Source organism: Phasianus colchicus, chromosome 3 (assembly GCF_987193195.1).
Source record: "Phasianus colchicus chromosome 3, bPhaCol1.hap1.1, whole genome shotgun sequence".
NCBI classification, from domain to species: Eukaryota; Metazoa; Chordata; class Aves; order Galliformes; family Phasianidae; genus Phasianus; species Phasianus colchicus.
In genome coordinates, this window is record NC_143438.1 from 28,918,951 (window position 1) to 28,945,520 (window position 26,570).

Below are 26,570 nucleotides of genomic sequence, written 5' to 3' on the forward strand. Positions count from 1 at the left end.
GGAGGGTTGCGGAGCCGCTGTCAGCACCATGGACAGCTCGCCCGGGGCCGCCCCCACGCTGCCCGCTCGCTGACTGCCCGCCGCCCCCTGCCCGCCGCTCTCCGCCGCCGGCTCCGCGGGGTTGGCGACCCGCGCCGGGTTGTGCCTGGCGTTGCGGTAGTGGAGTGCAGGGGTAGCACTCCCCTTCACCTCCCCTCACCGTTCACACGCATTGACCAGAAGGGGGAAGCAGGCAAAAAGAAAAAAGAAAGAAGCAAACTTGCAAGCCCCGAAGATGCAAAATGCAAAGTCCTTTTGCCTGTTTCAGGAGATGACTAGCAAACGCTGACAGGGGAGCTTGTGTGTGCATGTGAGTGTGTGTGTGTTGTGTGTGTGTTGCGTGTGTCTGTGTTTGGGGATGTGTGGGCAGCACAAGAAAGGACATGGTAAAATAATAGCTGGTAGTTTTGCTGATCTTGTTGAGTTGTTGTTGACAACCATAAGTATGTATGTGTTTGTGTGGTGGGGGACAGAAGTAAAGCTGTTTAAGCATATTTCTAAATTAACCCATCAATTCCAGATTAGATAGGAAGACTGGATAAGAAGACAGCAAGAGGGGAGGAGGAACCAGTAATATTTCCTTCTCTTCATAATTTGATCTAGTCAATTTGTAACAATCCATAACAGAAAACAACACTGCAGACTCTTTCTAAAATTTCCTGTTCTTGAAATGCACATTTTCTTCACCACATTGTTTGACTGCAGTATTCCCCTTGCTCGACCATCACTTCTCATCATGATGCACAATTTTAAAGTGAATTATGTGAAAGAATGAGAAGGAAGTCAAAACTGAGGCTAAAAGAAATACTGGACTATGTTGATCAGGATTAGTTTTTAAACCTAGCAGTGGTATGTAGAGATGGACAAAGGTGAAGGTTAGTTCTATAATGTGCATGCCCATAGTGAGAATTAAAATATGTATTTGTCTTGGTTTCATTACACAAGCAGAGTTTCTCAGAAAGAGTAAGTAACTCAGGTAAAACCTTTGAAATGGGCACTTTAGCAAGTGGTCATAACCCACCCCTCAGAAGAGAACCCGTTTCAGTAGTTGCTCCTGGCAGCCACAGAAGATTTAACAGTTTACACATTTCTAGTTCAGCCCTCCAAAACACAATAAATCAGTCTCTTGTGTTTTTTTCCACTTCCAAATTGGTTTTGAACAAAATACCTCAGTGATTCTGGTGAAATACTACATTCTGCCCAAAGGTATTTGGACCTAATTAAATGAAACTTTACTAACCCATGCGAGCAAGCAGTGAGGTCTGTAACATTTCCCTTGAGCAGAACTTAGACTGCTAGGAAGATGGATTTGTACATAAGGGAGAAAAGACTTATTTGAGTTTTGGAAGGGCTGGGGAGATAATGTGTGGGGAAACTGGAAAAACAGAATAGAGAGGGAAGGAGGGTGGGAAAACGGAGAAATTAATAGAGAAAGGGAGAATGTCAAGATAAAATGAGAGAATAAATAGTGTGCAGATAGCAGAATCCCAACGTGCTACGCATTTGTTTTACAGCAAAATTCACTGAATTTCCCCGAAATGTCACGGCAACTGAAGGGCAGAATGTGGAGATGTCTTGTGCTTTCCAAAGTGGCTCCACTTCGGTGTACCTTGAGATCCAGTGGTGGTTTCTGCGGGCTGCTGAGGACCAAGAGGCTGGTGCTGAGGTGACAGGAACTCAGGTATTGATCCTCTGTCATGGGCTCCATAAACCACCTGGGAAGAACATCACAAAAAAGGATAGAATGGAGGGACAGAAAGGGGCAGGAAGCAGAGGGAGGTTCTGTGTCTTCTCAGGCACTTAATTTCAATTTGTGAAATAACAGTGCAGGAACCTGCAGAGAAAAATCCCCATCCCAAGGGATGGCACCTTTGGTGCCTGTCACTCTAGGTATGCAGCTAGGGACATTCATGAAACCACACAGATTTCCAAAGTCTGCTTTTTTATTATTATTATTATTATTTTCCTTTTGTTGTTGTTGTTGTTGTTGTTCTCTTTTTATTTTATTTTATTTTATTTTATTTTATTTTATTTTATTTTATTTTATTTTATTTTATTTTATTTTATTTTATTTTATTTTATTTTATTTTATTTTATTTTATTTTATTTTATTCCCTCTAGATTCCCTTCGGAAGGCAGTTGTTCAGAGACTGCCTCTTGTGAGAATTTTTTATTTCCCAAATAGCAAACTCCTACACGGTTCTCCAATTTACAGCTAGTGCAGCAGAATTGCCATAGAAAGGCACATACTTTTTTCCTTCCTCTTTTATTTATTTTTTTTTTTTCTTTAGAGGATAGAATGAGTGAAAGCCATATAATGCCCCATACAAGCAAAAAATCCATGCAACATGGCAATTTCATCCCTCCGAGAGGGTCAGAAAGGAGCCTTGTCCAAACACCATCCCCTGGGGGACCTTCCCTACTGCCACCTCCGCATCGCTCAGGGCTTCAGCCGACCCTGAACGACGCCGCCACGACGCGGGCGGGTGGCCGCCGGAGGGTCTCAGCCTCTGCGGAGGTGGAGATTGGGCTCTGCCCGCCGCGGCCCGCAGGTGGCAGACGCGCTGCGCGGCTGCCCTACTACACGGCACTCCACGGCGGGGAGCTGGGCTGCTGCGGCGATGCGGGGACCAGAGACCTACGGCGACGCTTCTTTCCTTGCAGGTGGAGCTCCTGCCTGAACGGGACCTGGAGAGCGACGGCACGAAGATAAGCGTAAGTGGTGCCCCCAGCCCGCTGTTCGGGCGACTGCTTCCTAACTCAGAGCCGAGTTGGGCGCTGCCGGCAGGCGTTAGGGAGTCTGCTCTCCTGGGGACCCGTGGTCATGAAGGTGTCTGAAGGGAAGGCCCTAGCGGTAGAGATTTGGTAGAACCTGTTTCCACGACACAAAGCAGGCAGACTTTGCCCATTGTGCTGTTTCTTGATTGCATTTATCTCTGGATACTGTTGAGTTTGATTTAGCACTATTTTTGGGCTCACTCTGAGGACAACACCTCCCCACTGGGAGTAAAGCCTGCTGAGAGAGAGGTCTTGCCAATGAATCTCTTTTTGAGGAAAGAGGGGTACTGACACTACTTGCTGTTTTGATATTAAACCAAAATATGTCAACAAAGCTATGATCAACTTTGCTGCAACCCTTGTGCAGTACAAGGATGCAAGGGCCTTCCTTAACATACCCATATCCCAAGTCAGGCATGAAAATGGCTGCTTGACCTTAGAAGAGTTCAAAATCTTCATATGGCAACCCAAGATATGTACGGTGGTGGGGTCATGCTCACTGCAATGGAAAGACACAAATACTTAGTAAATACTGAAACAAGAATACTTCTTTGGAGCCCAAAGGATTTTTCTCAGGCACAGTCTCTTAGAGAGTGTAGTCAAGGTTCTAACTACCAGTAAAACTTGCAGCAGAAACAGTCAAATAATTTCCATTAAATCCTTCATTTTTCTCCTCTTCCATGCCCATGAACAAATAGTCTAGTAACTACATCAAGTCGAAGTGCATCTAGATATAACTGAAGGGCATTTGTAAAATTGAATATACACATTTTTGCATATATACTATACATATTCTAATGTTACTTAAATTTTCTATGATACTTCTCACCACAATCAATATTTGTGTCATGGATCATATCTTCAGCTACATTTGTAGACCAAATTACAAACAAGGTCTACATACAGCCTCTGGATACTATTTTCCTAGACTTCATGCTGGCAGTTGATTTATTCCGTACTGTAGCCAATGTATTCAAAGTCTGTATAGTAATCAAGAAGGTCTGTAACACAGTATGGCTGGTAAAGCTTTCCCCATCTTTCAAGTTAAATCTCTCTTTTAGTATGTATGGTGATAATTTAGGATGGGGTATTTATACAATGTTTTTATAAGCTTGCATAATACATTAGGGTGAGAGACTAAATACACTTGGCAAATGTAGACTTTTTTTTTTTCTTGATGGCATAAAAATACTACCCGTGAACGAAAGTATCTTCATGAAGAGGGAAGTAAATTTTCAAATACATTAATTCTTAAAGGAGATAGTAAAATCTATGTACTGATTTTTAAACGGTACTGAAATATGCCAGTTCTGATAGTTTTAAGTGAGATAATTTCTAAATTTCAAGCACAAGCCCAAAAGCTTATTCTATTTTCTGTTTGTGCTCCACTGTTAACTATGTAGATATTGCATGGAGTCAAATAGGGGAGGATTCTGACCTGCAGATTTTCTTTCCATTCATGTAGCTCATATGAAATTTTTAAATCTTTTAGCCAAATATGAGCTGTTCAGTAGAGATACATTGTTACTATGACTGAAATAACTATCTGGCACTTTCTACGAGGGATGCTCCGAAAGTAATGCCTTCTCTTTTATTGTGTTGGCCCATAACATCAGTGCCATTCATTAATACTTCCTGACCATTGATGGGGACTAAACATTGGAAGTGAACACAGTGAGGAGGTGGGTGTATATTTCAGCAGTGGCAACAGTGATGTGAAAGACAAGCCATGTTTCAGATGGGCATGCACAGCTGTCACACCACAAAATGAAGAGAGTCTTAATCAGCTCATCTTTGCAGATCGGCAGATTATGACCAGGGAATATTAGCTGCAGTGCATTGGAAATGATGGTGGCAACAGTGGAATATCACAAAGTTTACACCAGATGGGTCCCATGAGTATTCACAGAGGAAGAGAAAGAACATCATATGCAAGTTTGTCAGGACCTATTGAATTAATACAAGATTGAAGGTGACAGTTTCCTGGATCACATCCTTACTCATGAGAGATGTAGTATCACCACTGCACGCTGGAGTCAAAACAGTAGTCCATGGAGTGGTGATATGTGAATTCATCAAATAAAAGTTTCAGGATTCAGCCCTTGGAGAGTTAAGTGATGTGCGCTGTCTTTTGGGACAGGAAAAGAGTGATCCTTCTGGATTTCCTGGAACTCAGACAAACCATGATGACTAAGCTGAAGGCTCAAACTTCCAGAGTCAGACCAGAAGAGAAGACAACCTTTCTCTTGAAATACGACAATTTTAGGCCTCATGCCAGTTGGAAGACCATGGAGCAGATTGCCAGTTTTGGCTGGACTGTCCTACCCCACTCACCATGTAGTCTGGATTTAGTACCTTTTGACTTCCATCTGTTCAGTTTGATGAAAAATGAATTGCGTGGGCAATATTTCCTGGCAATGATACTGTCATAATAGCTGTGAATTAGTGGGCCACCTATGCTCATTTTTATGAATACAGCATGCAGGCTTTTGTTCATGGCTAATGGATGTGCATAGCTAATGGTGATTATGTTGAAAAATAGTGTTTTGTAGATGAAAATATCCTTTATGAAATAGTTTTATTGTGCTATTTGTAATTGTTGTAGTTTGCTTTGAAGTATTTTGGAGGCACTGTTTTTGAGGAGACCTACATGTGTAATTAATGTTGCATATGTTATGCGTGAAAGAATGCAGTCCATATGTTTAACTCAGTCAATTATAAATTCAGACCTGAAAATACCACAGTTTCCAGCTTCCAGTTGTAAAGACTATTCAGGGTCTTAAAGCTATAATGTATTCATAAGTATTCATCTTCTGTTCGTTAAGCAGGCAGAATAAGTATGTTGCCAACATTAGTGACTATGGTAAACCAAGTTATCAGAAGCAACGTGTTGAATAATCATCAATAACACGTCTAGTTTTAATCTAACTGTTGACCATTTCTGTTATCTGTTACATATTCATTACCTTGACTTTTCCCCACTGCCTGTTATTGATATTATAACAGTAACACGTGGATACATGTTTTTATGAGACTGGTATTAATGTGGTGCTCGTTCCCATTGAATCTCTCTTAACTGGCTTCCAGTGGGGGAATAGATATTAATCTATTCAGACAGAAGTGCCAATTAATTAAATAAATTCTCTGAGGTGGTGAAAATACAGCAAAGAACTTGTATTACCTCTCTTAATGCATCCTAATATCTATCAGACATTCCTGGATGCATAGTTTTCTGAGGCATCCTTTAATTATTTGGGACAAAGATATGTTATATTAATCTCAGATATTAGAAACAATTAAAGATAAATCAGAATCCTGATTTTAGCTTATGGCTTTTAACATGATCTTGAATACATGCTGCTTTCTATTGTTAAATAATGGAAATGATATATGATTTCTAATAAGTATACAAGTTAAATAAATGAGACAAAGGAAATTGCCTGACACAAGATTACTTGTTATGATTAATAAAGACCAAAGGTTTGGACACACCAAAGAGGTAAATTGAATTCCAAAAGTGCAGTCTCAACAAAGTGAGGACTACTAATTAATAGTTATTAAAGAAGTTTAAATAACTTGAAATATTGGCAAATATCTCCAACAAAATTGTAAATGCAGTAGTTCAAAAGCTGAATTATTCAATACAGCCAACTAACTGAAAAGGTTTAACCAACAAAATACACAGATCTTATGTGAGAAAGCTTATTAAGAATGCTTATGATCTGAAGAAATTAACTGGAATGAATATGGTATTTTGAGTTGTTTGTCTGAGTCCAATTAACATTTCAGTGTAAACCATCTAAACAGTTTGGAAAAGAAGATGTCAGACAGCCTTCTAGATATAAATAACCAAACTCATCTTTGATGTAACTTCTCTGCAGTAAGCACAATTACACCACTGATTAACTCAGCATATGATCTTCTCTGGACAATCTCTTTATGAGTATAGTCTTCCCAGTGAAAAAATAATAACTGATGCCGTGTTTTTCTGTTTTGTTTTGTTTTCCTGGAAAATTTGTAGACAGTGAAAGTACAAGGGAATGACATCTCCCACAAGCTGCAGATTTCAAAAGTAAGGAAAAAAGATGAAGGCTTGTATGAGTGCAGGGTGACTGATGCCAACTATGGAGACCTTCAGGAATACAAGGCCCAAGCATATCTCAAAGTCAATGCTAATAGCCACTCTCGGCGAATGCAGGCCTTTGAGGCATCTCCAATGTGGCTGCAAGACATGAAACCTCGCAAAAACATCTCAGCAGCTGTTCCAAGTAGCATCCATAACCCTGCCAATCAACGTGTGCGTGCCACCTCCAGCCCTGAAGCAGCAGCCAAAATCCCCAAACAAAGTCCACAATCAGGTATGGTAAAGCATTTTGAGCATTTCATTTGATTGCTTACCAGCATGTAAAAGGAAATTAACTCAACAAGGTAACCAGTTGTGACTAGAAGTCTGGTGCTCTTTTATTCCTCCATCTTTCCAGCCCTGTCTCTCCTACTTTCTCCTTAGTTCCCAGCAGCTGAAAAATGAGCTTCTGGGAAGAAAATACTAGAAACCCAAATTCCTATTTTTGGAATTCATCCATACCAGCTTCATTCATCTAATGTTAGGTCTCTAATCAAAGCTCAGTTTTTCCTATTGCGAATGGAGAGAGAAGCACGTCAATGAGCAGTTCATCTTATTTTAGGATGACTATATGCCATAAATGAAATAAAACACATTTCTTCCTAGCATAACGTAGGCCAGTCACTTAACTTTTAATTCTCTAACTTTTGGTGTAATTTATCTACTTTTTGTATCAGTCCTATTTTCAAAATGAACTAGACTGGTAAATATAAGCAGGTTTTAGACATCATAAATTATCAAAGTTTTTCTGTAGATCAATCTATGCAAATTTTAAGGTTTCTGGGTTACTTCTGTTTACACTGAGGGCCCAGTTTAACAAGGAGATCACAGCCTAGTTTAAAATACATAATCAAGTTAATTTCATTTGTTTTATTGTATCATTTTAGTGCTAGCAAATGATATGTTATCAACATCAAAACTAGGAATACAACAAATTTCATAGCACATCTGTTGTGAAATCAATTTCATCTCACAGACATAGTCTTAAAAAAAAAAAAACATTTCAGTAAGGAAAATATATTTCATTTACAGAGAGGAATCTGATTATTATTAGAAAAGATGATGCACATATACATTTATTGTATATTTTTATTGACTGATTGATTGAAAACTTACCTTTATTCTCCTTTCCATGAAATCGAGCCACTTTAATTTTTATCTCTTAAAAAAAAAATGTTTAGCTTTTAGAAGCAAATAAATGTTTCAACTGATAGAAAATCATCATTCTACCACTACTTTCCTTTCATGTAAATGTGTATCGTGCTTATTTTCCATTGGACTCATGCATTTCCAAGTAGCAGACTTGTCCATAAAATGAAAACTCTAGTTTCTGTTTAATTCAGTGTGAAATTGATTAAAGCAGTCACAAGTTTATGAATTGTATTGCTATAGATTACACCATTTTGGGGCCAAAGTGTGTTCACAACAGCTAATCCATTAAATCATTTCAGATATATAGTTGAATATGTTATGTTGTTTATGCTTTTAGCACAACAAATGTATTGCATAATCAGTGGGTACTTGTTACTTGAAAGCCAGTAAGGTATTATCTGGAAAGTTCCTGGTAAAAACCTGACAAAAAATTTCTTTGTAACCTTTTCCTTGAACATAGGTTTCTGTAGATCATGTACGGCCAATCCCAATCATACGTAATTCAAAAATTAAACATATTAAAATACAGTTAATTTATTAATTCATTTACTGAAGAAGCAAAGGGTAGAGCAGGAATCCATATTTGGCTTAATTTCAATTTAATGGTCACTTACTACGCAGTAATTACTGGTGATATTTTTAATGAATATCAGCTTAACTTTTGAGAATGAAGATTTAGTTTACTTTTCTTGATTATATGCAGTCCTGATTTTCCATCCATGGTACATTCTACATTTCTCTGCATTTCACAGTTACTCTATGCAGATAGAAATACCCAAAAAGCACAAGGCAGTGGGGGACTTAATTCTATGGAATTTCAAGGCTGAGGAAGGCGAGACTTCAGTTGTGAGAATGTGAGTTGTTCAGAATAATAAAAAGGAGATGGCAAAGTTAGGAAGGAATAATCTTTCTTTATATATTGTCTAATCAACACAATCTCCTTATACCATCAAATGAGAAACTCTTCTTCAGCATCATGCTAACTATACGTTTAAGCATAAAATAGTTGTATGATTACATTTCATGTAAGCAATGCATCCATCCAACATACCACACAGAAATAAGATTAAATTGAAAGTTATCATTATTAGCCAGATGTTTGTGTTTGAAAAACTTAATGGCTGACTGAGATGTGTTTATTAAGGTTGACTAATACATTCATTTCAGTGATACTGTTTGAATAGAGAAGTACTTCTAATTGTAGGCAATTGTATTAAATATTGTCCAGTGTTAGAGAGCTAGTACATATTTATTGGTAAGCAGTAAATTTTATTCCCATGTTCACAGACTATTGCAAACAAAAACCAAGAAAACAAACAAACAAAAAAGCCTTTAATAGCAGAGAGGAATATGACACTGAAATTACTGGGAAAAAAAAATATTAAACTATTTCTGAAGAACTCAACTACTAATTTAAGAAAGACTGGCTTTGATCATGCAAATATTTTGAATTTATTTGTGATAGATAGCACTGTACTTAACTCCTTCCATCCTGAAAAGCACTGCAGAATTCTAGATTTTTAATAGGAATAAATATTTATAGATAGCTCCAGAAAAGTAGCTGATAATCACTATCATTTTGAATATTATCATTTCTCATCTGAGCAAATGTTTCTGCCGTTCTTTCCTTTTACTCAGAAATAATATCTGTAAGAATAACTATGAGAGGCTATGTGTTATGAAGTTCATTCAGCATTTTGTGCTGTTCAGAAAAATGTTACATGAATGGAAAATTTATTTCTTATTTTTAGATCAATGAAGATTTAGTATAGAAAGAAAGCTAAAAAAAAAAACAAGACTCACAAATTGTTTTCAGATAGTACACCGAAAAACATTAAACATCTATTTCAAACTAAAAAAAAAAAAAGTCAGGAAAGCAAAAATCAACACAGCTTGACCCTTTCATTTTATATTCATGTGCCGCATCAAATTAAATGAATCATCACATCATTACAGGAATTTGAGCAATTTGACAGGCTAGTCTGCATACATCCAGAAAACGTCCTGTGTAGGTGGAGTGACAGACACTTTTTTCCTGCATAATTCATAATGTATTTAAGACCAAAGGTAAAAGTGCAGTTATTACAGGGTCTTGCAACTCTAGTTAATGTTTCAGTTAACTGGGCTTCAGGAACTGCAAAGAATTCAGGCAAAAGGAATCTAATCTTAGTCTAGATGCATTTAAGTTTCAACACTTGTAGCAACACAAAGGGCTGCAAAATCTGAGGCGCTGAAAATGTCTATACACCCAAAACTCTTCCTGTTCTGCCAATAGTCTGTTAAAAGCACTCAAAGCCATTAGTTGCTTTTCAGATTCATGAAGATCAGTTTGAAAGAACAGGGAATAGCTACAAATGAAGAAGTGACATTAGACCCATTTTCTGACTGTTTGCATTCAGACTTTGCAGGTATCCTGCAACCTTTTGTTCTTTCCTGAAGTAAGAAACTCAACTATTGACCTAACTGCATACCAAAACTGTTTATGTGATGGCAATATTGGATTGAGTGACTTGAAAAGGAGCACAGAGCAGAAGAAGGTCTTTATCTAAGACAGATAGACCATTTTTTTTCACATGATAAATCACATCGAAAAGATGATAGTCAGGTGTGAATGCAAAAGAAGAGGATGCGAACCTGTTTCTTGAGTCTGTTGATAATGATAAACAGGCAACACTCCTTCCAGCCTCCACTTTTATCTGTGCAGTGCAGGAACTTTTTATTATCCACCTCTTAAAAAATATTTTTTGTTGAATTTGGAATCTTCTGAGATATAAAACAACTTCTGTATTATTATTATTATTATTATTATTGTTACTTTTATTTTATTATTTATGTTGTATATCTTTTTAAAGTGAAGAGACAAAGCTCTGCTCTAGCTCTCACCAAGGTAACAGCTAACATTACTGCTTGCTTCATGAAGAGACTCTAGCTTTTGAGGCTGTTTTTTTTAGAAGTAAGACTGGGAGGCACCAGCTGTTGTTGTAATTATTTTACAGTAAAAAGTGAAGTATCTGTATTCTTAAGATACGTGAAAGCAAAAATTAAATGAATGTTTTATTCTATTTCTGAAAAGTTATCAAAAGTTCTCAGAAATTCTTTTGAAAGTATAATGCAAGAACTATCCTCTTTTACATCTGTATACAATGTAATCTCTATTTTTACTTGAAATTTACATTTAATTCTCTTTTCCTGAAATGAAGGCATTTTATTTTTAATTAGTTAGTTAGTTAGTTTCTTGGAAATAGCAGAATAAATTATAGCCATGATAATAGAAGTAGCCCTGTTAGCCAGTTAGCAGTTGACCTTGAAGCTGTAAGCGTCTTCAGAGAAGTACTACTCTGCTCCAAATTATTTCACTGACAAAGCATGATGTCTTGGCAGCGTTAAAAAACATTGTTTTTAAGCTAGGATTTCCAAATGAAATAATATAATAATAATAATAATAATAATATCTTTTTCAGTCTACTTGCTGTTAAAATAAATCAACACAAGAATTTCAACTCCTATGCCTGGCACTTAGTCTAGCTGAATTCAGCAATAATTTTTAGTGGATCTGAAATTGTAACTCCTGTCACAAGTTAAAAATAGAGGTGATAAATCATGCAAAACAGTATCTATTTTTTTTTCTAAATCACTGACATTGCCAGTCGCTGATACTACGCTGTCACCTTCCTATGCCTTTCTATTCCCAGTCAGTTTGTATTCAAAGTTTTAGCAGTTGTTCACTACCATATGCCCATGCCAGACAGTACTGATTATACTTTGCTTCAAACATACTCTCTCTGAAATAAGAGAGATTATTTACATCCTTAGTTATGCCAGTATTTTTTGAGATAATCATAAATTCTGACTTTAAATATGTGGTATCTCCCCTTTAAAATGTATTCCTCTAAAAAGTATTGGTATTTATAATGAAACATGAAATAGCTAATCAGAAGCTGAGATCTTTCCTATTTTTTTTTTAGTAACCTTACCAAAATATTTTTCAGTTCACCTGCCATTGCTACTTAGTCACATCTCTTCCTTTCTTTTAGATATTTAAAAATTAACCTTTCAGACTCACATTACCTTTTAAACAAAATTGGTGGGGGATCCCATAGGAGTATCCAGAGTAGCAGAACAACTGCAAAGTCATTCTGTACTGCACGTATTATATTACTTTCTTTGGTAATTAATTGCATAAAAGATTGCAGATGCACCACATGGTTAATAAAGAGAGAGAGAATAAAAAAGGAAAAAGGAAGAAAAAAAGAGGTTGTTTATGAGTTGCTTGTCTGTTAACTCAAATTGCTTTTCAGTGCTACACAATCAGGCAGCTTGCGCTGGGTCATCAGAGATTGCAGCATATGTGACAGGGCCTGTTCTTGAAATAAGTGATGGGATTTCCTTGCTTCAGAGCACAGCTCGTTTATTACTTGACACATACACAACAAAGCGAAGGGACATTTTTGCTTTTTTTCAAATGAGAAACAGGAAACTGCATATGATGCACTGCTTCATACATTATGAAAATCCTTTGCATCATTTACAGTTTAAAATAATGGCTAGGATTTGATGCTTGTTAGAGTGGGTACAACTTTTCTTAAGCCAAAAGAACAGCTTTCATTTACAATAGAAATAAATTGGGTCCAGTGTAAGAATGAGGATGAGTTCTCCCCCACTCATAATGTGAGAGTAACATATAAGAAAAATTCAAGCTTTGTACAGCTTCTACTACCTAAAGAAGTTCAAGATAGCTGTCTGAGAGTGCAACGAATTGTATGAAAATACATGAAAACTGTGGTTTCTCAACTCATAAGGATTCAAGAAGAGAAAGTGCTTGATGGTTGCCTTTTTTTTTTCCTTAACTTTGATCATTTTTTTTTTTTCTAGACTTTTTCTTTGAAACCTTTGAAACGCAGACTAGGTAGAAAACTCAGCACTCAGTGTTATCTTATTAGAAGAATCTTCAGTCTGATTAAACAGTTCATGAGCTTTAAAAATATTCTAGATACATAATGTTCTTTATAGCCACAGTAATAATTAATTAATCCTACACTGCCGATGATAAAGTTGGATGCCTTTTGAAGAGCAGCTGATGAAGATTTCTGGCCTTGTGAAGATAAGTCTCTGCATTTTACTTTATCCTTATCCAATACCTTAAGGGAATTGTTGTGATGCTTTTTGGCAGTGCAATTCACTATCCTGCCTGTGTGGGTTGTTCAGCTAGATCGACCTCAGTGAAGTTTGTTCCCCTATCTAATGACAGATCCTGTTTTTTTGGAACAAAATTGCCTAATGTTATGAAAAGAATAGAAGAATATCAGTCACTGCCAACATTCCTAGCCCTTTGTTTATAGACTCTATATCTAAATGAGGAAGAGAAAGAGGAGGATGTCTCCTATGAAACATGACTTTAGTGCTATGGTGTATCCATCTTCTCTACTTCCTCTTGTACAACTAAGAGATATAAGGCCAAGAACAAGAAAAAAAATTGAAATAAAGCCACAAACTAGTAGTAGATCTCAGAGTAAGCTAAACATCCAGACCGTTAAAATCTCTTAATTAGAATAATTATATATATATATACTATAATATATATACTATAATATATATACTATATATATATATATAAATATATATATATATATATATATATATATATATATATATATATATATACACTATAATTCTGTTTGAAAATATAGTTACAGAACATCATGCCTGTCTGAAGCTCCGTCAAAATAACATCTCGAATACTTGTTTTGTGTTTGGTTTAATTCTTCACAAGTATACTAAATGCACTGATCAGTGATCACTTTATACCTGAAAAATCTTTGAACGAGTAATGACATTTAGCATTTATGACTGAATCCACACCTCACAACTATGATGAGAAAGTTAAAACAACTTGAAATAAATGTTAAAAGAAAATCAGTAGTTTAAAGTGTGAAGATGAAATTAATAATGCACAGTCCTTTAAGCTGCATTCTAATGATCCATACTAATTATAAATGAATGCTTTGTGCCTGTGGGGATTATAACATTTTGTAGTATTTTTGTATTTATATCAAAGAAACTGCAAGACTGAAGGCTTTTACTTGTACCCTCTGATTTAGCTCTTACAGTTTTAAATTTTACAACTCCAAAGTCTCCATCTTGCTCCAATCAGAATTTATTACACCAAACCAGAAGAGCAGGAGGAAATAGAGGTCAGATCCTCAGCTGTCCTAATTCACAGCATTGAATATTGAACAAAATCACTGGACAATGACAAATGATAAACTAAAACATTAGTTTGTTAAACTGAGGTAGATGAAGAGGTGGCATGGGGTTTGCTTCTGTCACTCCTACTATAAGGGATTTAATTTCCATAAGAGGAGGAGGTAAAGATATGGAGGTGCTAACTTCTTAAACTGCTCCAGCTAAAATAATTTTGAGCTTGTGAGTCACAGTCTTCAGACAGAGATACCCTCTGTTAAAGGAACTGTTCTACTCTCTAGAACTTCATTATCTACCAGGCAAACAAAGGATTAGAAGAATGGTGCCTGTCTCAAAACACTTAAAATCTAGGAATCAGAAAGAAGAAAACAGATTCATCCAGTCAGATTGGTAGAGACGAGGGAACTCAGGTGAGTTCCAAGAAAATAGTTCTTATATAAATGATATAAATAGAAAGAGATCAGGTTGACTCTATGTCAGACGTACCTAAAATGTGCCAGGTGCATGAAAGACAAACAAAGGTATCAAATATATCATGATGAAATATTTACGAAGAATATTAATTTTTCTTACATGTTAAAATAACCCTTCTAGTATGTTTTTCTTCATTTGACATCATTGTTGAAGAGTAATGTTAAATATCATCTTAGATGAAAGGATGAACAGAGTACAAAAAGCAGGAGATTAAAGATTAATTCAATTATATTTTTCTTCAAATAAAACTTACTTTTTACAGCAATGTTACAGTGTCTTCCAGAAATGACTCGTCAGTTTAAAAACAATACAAAAAATGTCAAATATCCTCATATTTGTGTATATTAAGAAAATGCTCCACATTTTATGCTAGAGCTGTGTTTATCTGAAATAGTAGAAAGTGGCTGCTAACAAGAGTCAGTTCAAGAATTTTAATTAACAGACAAATTTCCCACCTTTATGTAAGTGGGACATAACCATATGCAGGTAAAGTGATGAGGATGGGATACCATAGGTGACTCACAAGGATGGTCATTTACTGTGGAATCAACCATTCACACAGACAAATAGAAATGCATCGGTTTACATATGTCATGCATTAAAAAAATGCCTAAGACATTTTATATCCATGGTTTTCAGGAATAGGATGAAAGGGAAAGGTGCCAAGCACTGATAAGAGTAGTCGTAAAGCATGCTGCTAGTGGTTTGCAAAAAAAAAAAAAAAAAACTTTACCAAATGACAGCCCATGTTTGCTTAAGATTACTCAACCCCTACCCCCCACATCTTTTACTTGTTGCAATAAGGATTGCATATTGATTCACTTCTTTCACTAGCTTCATTTAAATAGCTGACATTGATGTTTCATCAATTATATGAAAGCACCTCTCTTAGCAACCCCTTTCCATAGAAGTATTACTTCACTGTAATAGAAGCAGTTGAAGTCAATGTATTACATGTGAAGTGCCAGTCAATGTGAAGAAAAAAAAGTCATATCGGGCTCAGACACTAAGCATATGGAGGAAGAAAAGTAGAATCTCGCTACAAATGGCTGATACCTGAACATTTGTAACTGAGAGCCCTAGATACAGAGAAGGCAATTCACCTAAAAACAGGAAGATACTCATGGAAGTTTGACTATCATTACAAAAAAATCTTTAACAACATAGTAATTATCTAGTGATTAGAATAGTTATTAGTTATATTTGCACTGCCTCTAAATAATTCAAAAACATCAAGGAATCCTGGTTCTAGTGAAGAACTAAAGAAAAAAAAAAAAAAAAGACCAAAGCATTCCTTGAAGAACTAAAAAGAAAACCAAAGCCCTCAGATATGCTGTAGAGGAAAAATAGCATAAATTTTACCTTAGGTATGGATCAAGTACTCTTTATATCCTTGGCTGCAGACATGAAACGTGAGGTAGCGGAGCACTGAAAGATGTTTAAGTTGCTACATGAAGGAATATACACCTGAACATATCTTAAGCTTATAGCAGTATGTCTTAAGTTCAAAAATCCTTTTGACTCTGACACACTCTTCTCTGTGTATACTCTGTATGTGAGAGACAATTAATTTCCACTTCATTCACCTGGGCAACTTGATCTAGTAGGTGACAACCCTGCCATCAGCAGAAGGATATTAAATAGATGATCTTCCAACCTAAGAAATTTTATGATTCTGTGATTCATTTTACTGAATGAAGTATTTAATTTACTTCTACTTTCTGAAATGCATATCAAATTTATTGACGTATTCTAAGATATTTACAGGAATAGCAGATGAAAATGCCAGGAAAATTGAAAATTCAGAAACTGAATTTTTGATGATATAATCTGCCTAGATATCTAAGCTCACTTGCGGACTCACTAAGTTTCCGTACATATGAACACTTCTATAGACATGAATGAAACTCGTGAAGCCAATGCATAACTGTGTCAGGATTTTCTAGCATGCTAGTGTGCAAAATACTTTTTTCTTCAAAACCACATATTAATACAATTTAAATAAAGCTATATTATTAATGCAGAATGAAATGAACTGATGGAAATGATAATAGTGAATTTGAAGATGAAGGAGATAAGAGAGAGCAAAGTCAATAACATCATGCAGTTTATTTTTATGAAAAAAAGATGGATTCAAATCTAGCAGTGATTTTTCCCTGTTCTCATCAGAACAGTATGAAAATCTACCAATGTTGATTGCCATCCAATTCAGCTATATGTTTAGGGATCTTACCCCGCTTCTACTGCCTTTTCAAAGTAAAGGAATGACTCGGTCAGATAATTCCAATTATTTCTATTACATCTTACATTTTTTGAATATTAGTGTTGATTTTAACTTCACAGTGAATGATATCCCAGTTAGGAATCCTTGTTCTAGTGAAGAATTAAAGAAAAAAAAAAAATGACCAAAGCATTCCTTGAAGAACTAAAAAGAAAACCAAAACCTTCAGATATGCTGTAGAGGAAAAACAGCATAAATTTTACCTTAGGTATGGATTGATATAAGGAGAGGTGTAGAAAGCAGCCCTAGATGTAAAATCTGAAATATGTTGCCTCATCTCACTCAGTGGACTGGGAGGAAGGTGAAATCTCCTGGATAGAGCACTAGACAGGTTTTGCAGGAATGATGGAGTCAGACAGATGCTGAAAGGAACAATGCAAGACAGTTTATTGATCCTTCTAAGAACAATTAATCAACCACTTTGAGACAAAATAAGACAACTTTCTAACAACAATTCGTAAGCATTATGGATAAGAGTATTGACGTATGTATTATTTCCTTATCAACTACTCTAAAGCATATTTAGTTAATGGAAAATAAAGAGAAATTAGTAAAAGATCAAGAAAAAGAGAAGAGAGAAATATATAGAGAGAGATTTCACCACTTCCTCGGGTCACATGTTGTCTTGAGTCTCATATCTTTCTCCGTGGGTGAAGGGAAATGTGCATTTTCATTGTTATATACTTTAGGTTATATCACTTTAGGTCTGAGACTGCCCTCAGGATAGCAACCCAGTTGTGTCTAGACAATTCAGAAGCTTTCAACAAGGGTCTTTGTTGGTCATGCACCTCCTCCTTAGTTAATACTGATGTTTTTTTCCAGCTGTAAGGGGAAACAGATGCTGTCTATAAGAGGAAGTTAAGCTAAACAGTCTGTCATTCTGCCTCCACAGAGTGAAGGTTCATAAACCTTACAGCTTTTGACTTGAGTCGTTTAGTCCCTATTATGTTTTGTCCTCTAGTTGTTTGAGTCAACATATTCCTTGTCAGTCTGACATATGTTCATGTCAGTGTGCTAGTAATTCCACTACTATCCATCCTGACACTGTGAAATTGCAGAGTCCATTCAAGTTCTATTCATCCATTTTTCTTTCATCATATTGATATCTTTTGCCTCTCCATAGATTTATTATGACTAGTTCTGGACGACTCCCTGAAGCCAAGTATCATTTTGTGACATGCTACCAACATATGAAGTCTCTCAAGATTTTTCTTCTCCCAAGGATTTCTATCTCCAGTTTGCATTTGAACATGTCTGTAGGCATAGTTATAAGTCAGTTCAAGACTGATATGTGCCAGGCCAGAAAGAGCTGCTGGAGTTATTGTGACATAAATCTCTGCCCTGCTCAGAGATGGAAAGTTGTCATTTTCCTTTGACCTATAACAGCACCAAATACCTCTGTTTGCCTGGGTGCCTTAACATAGAGAAAGCTTAGGAATAGCCATCCATCTAGGAGCCTATCCCTCTTCCTCATTTGTTTTCTGGGTGTCACAGGCATAAAAACTGATATGCAAATCAGTGAAGCTACACATTGGATGTAAAGTCTAAGTAAATAGACTTCATGGAAATTTAATACATCGCCTATTCTAAATTTGCACCAATACATAACCTTTCATAAATTACCATCCTATTCAAAATTCATATTAATTTCTACATTACCACTGGTTAGAAGCAGTAATTTTCTTCCAAAATGCAAGAAACTTTCACAATTTTTCTTCTGGCATATAAGGTGGATCTATTTGCCCTATATTGTGCATTCACATTTAACTGGATGATGGGCAATTCACATTATTTGAATTAGCAGAAATCTGATTACTGTACAGCCAATGGAGAAAGATGGACTAGAAGACTAAATAGAAGTATCTACTGTTTGAGGAGACTTCAATGTAATGCCTGCCATTGTTCTGCTAGCATTTGGTTCCCCAAAATCAAACACAAATGACTGATCCTCGAAATAAATACAAAGACTAATTCCTTTGAGGAAGGAAGAATACCTTACATTTGTTGAAGGGAAATTTTCTTCCCCAGTGTGAGTATACATGCCAGTCATACAAAAAAGCTATAGGTAACTGGGATTTCTGCAGTTCAAAAGAACAAAAATGTATCAATTGGTAAGCCAGAGAGGAAGAATCTATTTATTTCAAACCTATATGAGACACTTTCATATAAAATTTCCAATAAAACCAACCATACATGGTTTCACTAATAATTTTGGACATAAAAATGCAAATGCCTTCCAATAAATATAATGACTCATGAACTTTCCCAACAAAATTAAGGCAGATGTTTCATGAACTTTTACTTATTTTACATGGAAATCATAGAAAATTATGATTTCAAGCTGCTTGAACAGGGGCTAACAAAAAGGCTGTTTCAAATTTAACAGAATATAAACTTGAGTGTTACAAAACAGCAAAGCAAGCACTTCAAAATGGAGGATGTCAGCATAAATTCCCCCCAAAAAATAAAAAACTAAAATAAAAAAATAAAATAGCTGTTTTAACATCTGCATGATTTCAGAAAACAGTAGTTGAAAAAAATTATCTGGTATTGAACATAGGTAAAGAAAGGGCAACTATATAGGCAGAGTTAGTTTAGCATTACGTAATACATATAAAGAATCTAGGGTGGACTTTTGTGTAACTGGCTGTACTTTTCAGGCACTGCTCAGCATGAAACCAAGATACTACTCGAGAGTTTATCTTACCTTGTGATCAGTGGCTTATTCATTGAAAGTAACTGAAGGATATCCTCATTGAACTTACATGTTTAGTAAGACATTGAAGCAGTGCTGACAAATTCACATAGATCCACTCTGTTATTTATATGACGATAATTTGCTAGTTTTAAGCAAAAATAAGAGAGTCTAGTCATCAGAGGCATTAAATGTTGAGGATTGGAATGCAGTACGCTATTTCATCCTTATGATTTTACAGATCTTATCAAGCACAAGGAATGCTAAACTTGCTAAATTTCCAGCTTTACAAATGGAAAGTGTGAGAGATCTAATGTGGTAAACTGTGCAATGTGCTGTTATAAACAAGGAATTCTAAAGCTTAGAATCTGAACTAACTGCTAAGTTTACAAATTGGAGGGGTTTTTTGTTTGCTTGTTTGTTTGTTTGTTTTTTGTTTGTCTGTTTTTCCAGCTGTGAAAAATAAATGGGCAAAATCATGAAACCAGCATTAGCTTTTCTCTGCTTGGGTCTTTAAATCCGATGTATTTTTACACAAGTTTTTTTCTGATCAGTATCCTAGTGAAAGAAAAGCATTGTAGTTATTCAGATCTGTGGTGAGGAACCAGCTTTTTGATCAGGTAGGGATAAATAACAATTTATAACTTCTTCTAATTCACAACATTTTATAATACTACACTCTAAAATTAATTTCATTAGCAGGTCAAAACTGTTGCTTAAAACCTTGAGCTGTATACTATGAGCCATGAAGTGTTTGTGGCAAATAAATTTATTATTTTAAACAGTCAGATCGCAATTATCAATTGCAATTGTTCTCTTTTCTGTTTTCCAGGCATTTATGTCAATAAAACCTAAAAATATAGAAATTAACCCAATAATATAAAAATAAATTATGTGAAACCATAGTTCCACATAATTTAATGTCACAAATCACTGTTTCGTAATGTTGCACAGAACCTTATCTCATTATTATTTGCCTTTGGCAAAACAGACTTAGAATAAGCTAAATATTTCATATACATTTGCTCTTTTTTATGTGTGTCAGTGGCAGACAACGAAACAAAACAAAACAAAACAAAACAAAACAAAAACACAGGCGGATACATTTCTCACAAGAATCACAGTGATTGGTAGGCCAAAACGTGGGTAACCTTGACTCACACATCAAGCAGAACTTAGGTAACAATGTAGAAATAAAATATGCATACTTACCACCATTATTCTTCCAAATTATTGTCTTTGGGGGTAACATAATTATAGTCCAGCTTTGCCCAATGCTCTTTTATTTCTCATTATGTTAATTAGAAAATAATGTTATAAATTACATGGAAATGAGTAATTGATTAAGAAAATCCACAACTAGATCTATAGTGTTTTACTTATATTATTGTGCTCACACTTTCAGTGATACTATTTGGTTTCCAGTCAGAAATGTATACCAAAAGCAGATCTGTATGAAAAGTCAAAGTTTGAATACTCTGTGTTTTTTGACATATGGATTTCAATCTTCAATTTTCTTATGACTTACATTTAAAATAGTGCAATAAAATCTCTGATTCAACCACCTTAAGACTTTTGGATTTGCAAGAACTTTCTATTTCTTTTTACTCTATCAAGATGGAAAGCAGAGTAATAGAATATGAACTAGTGTGACTGACAAAAAAAAAAAAAAAAAGGAATAATTCTAGAAAGGCTGCTTTGAGTTTTGCTATATTAATATTCTACATTTAGAACCTCCAACCTCCCAGAATCTAAAGAGTTTCTTGTGTTCATAAGAGAACCAATTAAACTATTTTGTGCATCTCTGGGAAAAAAAAAAAAAAAAAAAAAAATCAAACCTGTGTATGATCTTAGAGGACTTTTCCAATCTTAATATTTCTATGTTTCTATGATTCTATGATTTTTAAAGCCAGTTGCATTCCATAAAGCATCGCTGAAAAAATGAGAGTGTACCTAGCAATCTTATTTGTCACTGGAGATTACAAATCAATTTCACTGAGGGTGATAAGCTACTAATATGTATTAGTTTGGACTTGACAGCATTTTGGATACTACTAAACCATTAAATTCTGTTCTGCTGTGACATCAGGATGTAACAACCAGTTCCCGAAGCCATAAAAAGGACACAGTTTAAGATATGTCTAAACTGTTTTTCAGCAGTCTTAACTTCTTTCTTCACTTAGAAGCTGAATTAATGTTAGTATAACACCAACATTTTCTCATGTGACCTGTATTTATCTTGCACTTTCTGTGTGTACTCTAAGCTAAATTCTTTCCAATATAAAGAAAAACAAACTTGTTTACAGAAGAACATACATGTAGAATATGATACAGTTTGTGGAGAGTTTTGTGATTTATGCAATGATTGAACAATATATAATATATATATATATATAAAAGTTTATAATGTGTCTGCAATATTTGACCCCTAATTTGAGATTTTACTGATTGTTGTACTGGGAAAAAAAAAAAAAAAAAAAAAGGAAAACAAAACAAAAAACAATGAATGTTTTCCTTGTAAATGTAAATATAATGGTGTTGCTTTCCCCCCGTGAAATAGTACAAGTCTGTTTTGTACTGTATGTTTCTATCTTCCACACTACATTACAGCTTTAAAATTCTGAAATTATAATACCACTGTTTTTAAAAATCCTAAAAAAATATCCATGAGACTCTTGTATTTGTCCTCATTTGCATTGTATATGTTTTGTGTAGAATAAATGTGTCTCCATTGCCTTGGAGATGCATTGGTATTGTCTTAAGCAGTGTATTTCTCTAATTCAATCAAAAAGATATTTGAATGCCAGTGTAATGAATGAAAATAATTCAGTATGATGTGAAACCATCTTACACTAAAAAAGATTCTGTAACTATGTTCTGCTAACATACTTAGGGAAAGAAAAGCCTTTAGGATATGTGTCAGATGACATATTTTACACCTTAAATAAAAGGCAGAATAAAGACATGCCACAATAAAATCCAAACTTGAAATAAAACTCAAAACTTGTGTACCAGTACATAAATACTACCTGCATAAGAGCAACCCACAGGAGGAACTTTTAGTAGGTTTCTTGCTTTTTCCTAATAGAAAACTAATGTTTTGAGGAGGCCAGCAAACTACTGCAGCACAAGAAGGTTTGCATTGTTAGATGAGTAAGAAGCAAGCATGCTTCCTGCTTTTGTCTACATGCAGTAGGGAATTCACTCAGAGAAGAAGTCTACTGTGACAACTACTATATGTGCAATATCTCCCATTGTGTATTTAGTGTGTATTTACAAAAGCAAGCTGTGTTGAGAGATCTGGGATTGAGCTTAGTCCCCCATAGGAAAAATTTACTAAAGTAGAAACCAAATACATAGTCCTACACTTATAAACGTTAGCAGATATAGAGAAGTATTGTGTAAAAAAAAGTCTGAAAACCTTTTTTTAAAAAAAAGCATTTGCCTTGAATTCATTGTCTTTTGTTGTACATGTTCTTATTGAGAAGATATAAGTGCTTTTTAGGGCTGCAAAGGAATTTGGTATTCAATTTAATATTCAGTTCTTTACAAAAGTAACTCATACATGATTAATATATTTTCTAATAATAAACAATTATTTAATGTCCAACAGTATTATAGACTGCTTATAACACTATCATAACACTATTAGTACTTTTTTATGGAATTGATGCCTGTAACCATTAATAACATTCATCCTTTTCAACAGAGCAATGAATTTATTAATCATGTATTAATCTGTTATGACATATATATGGCATAATCAAACTAAATGCACGATATTTACTCAAGTAATGTATTTCAAATTCTAAATCTAATTTTCATAATAGAGCATTATTAAGCACTGAGACTTAGTATGCAAGACGTCTAAGTATTCATGTCCTTGGTGTGACAACATTTCAATTAGAGTAGCTCTGACTGTATTTTTGTTTTGTTTTGTTTTTATTTTGGTAAAAAGCTTAAAATATAAAGCCATATTTAGAAAAATAATATACATCATTGTTTTTATAGCTTTCTTTGAAAATATATATAGCCAGGGAAAATATTCATGCTCAAAATAAGCACTTCAAACATTTTAGCATTTTCTCTCCCTTATAAATAACACAGTCGTTTGCCAGTATCTCTTCTATTTTACAAGGGAATACTCTGTAGCTAGTAGATAATTCCTTTTGTTACAAGGCAATGATGTGATGCTGGAAACGATTTTATAAAGAATGCTCTGAAGTTGAAAGTGTTTGAATTTGTTCCTCTTGGTATTGTTTCACTTAATAACATTGTTGTTGTTGTTTTTTGTTGTTTTTTTTTTTTAATAAAAAAACAAACAAAAAAACAGCAAAAAAAAAAAAAAAAAAAAAAAAAAAAAACAAGAAACAAAAGCAAAACAAAGCAGAAAACCTCCTGGGACTGAAATACTTGTATGTGTTGTTATTTGCAGTGCATGCCAAGACATTCATGGGCACCAGAGCCAACCTGGCGAGCTAATTAAATATATAAATGTGTATGTTTAAAACAGCCTTATAAGGAGCATTGGAAATCTGCAAGATGAGCGAATATCTTATAACTTCTTCCGCAGGTGCGAGGATAGCTACAAGCCATGGACTTTCTGTCCTGCTTCTTGTTTGTGGCTTTGTGAAGGGTGCTTTGCTTTAATCTAAAAGTGCTGACTTTTTCCAATATCACTTTCTCTTCTTAAAGCAAAGAGCAAATCGCCTGTAAAATCCACGGAGCGGACAGCAAAGTTGACCCTAACCTCCAGCCACCACTCTGCACCCAATGTACTCTAAATCTCTACACAAGGAGCACCTTCTTCAGGAAGTACAAACAAAAATACTAAACAAATAAATAAGTAAATAAATATTATAAAAGGAAGAGGATACCACATTTTCTTGATATATCTTATTTTCTTTGGCATATCACTGATCTTTTATTTGAAGAGAACTGGTGTGTTATAATCAAATGTTTCATAACAGCAAGACCTAGTTTCCTTCTCTTCCGGCAAGGAAAAGCCTCATCCTTGACTTCTCGGGGGTTGGTCTGCGAGTCATCAGTGTTGTAGAATTAACCATGGATGACATTTGGCTTCCTACGCTAAAAGAATTGTTCAAGCTTAGAAGCAAACAGAGGCCAAATATTGAGATGAAGCATAATGATTCAACATCAACCCCCAAACCCATCCCACAAACTTTGCCAAAAAGTGTGTTTATTTTTTCTTTCTTTCTTTTCTTTCTTTCTTTCTTCCCCCCCCCCCTCCGCCCCCAGCATGAGGAGTAGTAAGCAGAAAAGAAATTCTGCAGAGCAGCTAAGCAGAGCAGAGGACTTTTTTTTTTTTGAAAACCAATGACAATAGTTCGTTGTTATTGTTGTTGTTCTTCTTTTTTTTTTTTTTTTTTTTTTTTTTTTTTTTGTATGTTTCTTGTTCAACAGTGACAATTGCTGACTTAGGCCAACCCCTGATGACTGCGTGGAGGTTTATATATATACATGTTTCTTTTTTGTGTGTGTTCTGTATTTCAATGTGTTTTCTCTTATTTTGCAACTCCTGTATATGCAAAACTAACTTAAATTCTGTAAATTGCTTACAGTCTGTGTGATATAACTTCCAAGTAGATATACTTTGGTCCTCATGCAAGCCAGTTTTTAATATTATCTGTATGATGTGCCACCAACAAACATCTTTCTTTCTTTCTGTCTCTCTCTCTTTTTTTTTTTTCTTTTTGACAATCCATCTCTTTTTAATTTGTAATTCTGTACTGTGCGGATTTTGTAATACCTGCCTTCACTTCCATTGGTTTGACACCTTTCAACCCTCTGTTTACTCTGTAAATGCACATTAAAATTTGTTATGGTCTCTAGACAATGAATTACTTTAGTTTTGTGTACGTTGTACTGGATTTCAGTTGCTGAAAGCTATTTTAATTTGTGATGTTTATAGCAGATGAAGTGATTTTATCACTAGAGACTGTAAAATGCAGGCTTAATGTGAAATACTGCATGTAAAGTAAGGTTAGAAAAGGAAAACAGAAAAATAAAACATAATATGGCTTAAAGGATATTCTTTCATCAAAGACTGTTAGGAAAGTGAATATATTACACTGATAAACTGTATTCACAGAACTCCTTCTACATGGCCAAAGAGTCATCTTTCTTTGCTTTTTCTGGAAGTGAATTGTCATTGCTCATTGATATTCTTAATTAAAATACTTTATGTCTGTGAACTGAACATGAAAATTTTGCTGTTGACTGTAGCAATATGCATTACATGAATTGCATTCATTAATGCAGGAAAGAAAAATTGCTTTCATTTGCAGCTGCAATCAGGAAGGATTTTTTTTTTTCTTGTTTCCTCCTTCCACTGATGCTGAACAATCCAGACACTGCCATTTATCAGCCCAGACAATCATGTACACCATGTGCTTATTATGATCTGTTTACAACAGCGTTAAGTAGCTGCAAAGTGGTCAGCTGTGTGATTTCTCCAGTTTTTGAAGTAAAAAAAAAGAGAAAGTAAAAATTATGTTTAATATCTCACCAGTCTGTGGTTTAAAGTCCTAACATTTTATTTCAAAATGTCCATAAAGACCCATTCTTACACATTCGTAAGTCTTCCCCATTAATTTCATAGGAGAAAAAGAAGCAACTAAGTATAATGCAGAATCAAAGAGTAACACACTGATGCTTTGCAAGAGGGTAACATACCTGTGCAGATCTAACTTACCTTCACCATGTCTTCAGTACTATAAGCTTGACAGAATAGTCAGTTATCAGTTTTAGAAAAAATCTTAGCATTGATAGAGACTAAAAGTATGAACAAATAGACACAAAATGGA

At 35.0% G+C, this 26,570-nt stretch overlaps 1 protein-coding gene across 4 annotated transcripts in view; it reads left to right on the plus strand.

The window, feature by feature from the left end:
• Positions 1-26,570, plus strand: part of VSTM2A (V-set and transmembrane domain containing 2A) — a 49,105-nt gene that overhangs the window by 934 nt on the left and 21,601 nt on the right. Inside the window, exons 2-5 of one of the 4 annotated variants that reach the window (XM_031589450.2) lie at positions 1,554-1,720; positions 2,704-2,754; positions 6,839-7,175; positions 24,439-24,586. In XM_031589450.2, coding sequence (XP_031445310.1) covers positions 1,554-1,720; positions 2,704-2,754; positions 6,839-7,175; positions 24,439-24,527 — 644 coding nt within the window. In that variant the 3' untranslated portion in view covers positions 24,528-24,586. The other 3 variants (XM_031589451.2, XM_090137188.1, XM_090137187.1) reach the window with 3 other exon arrangements.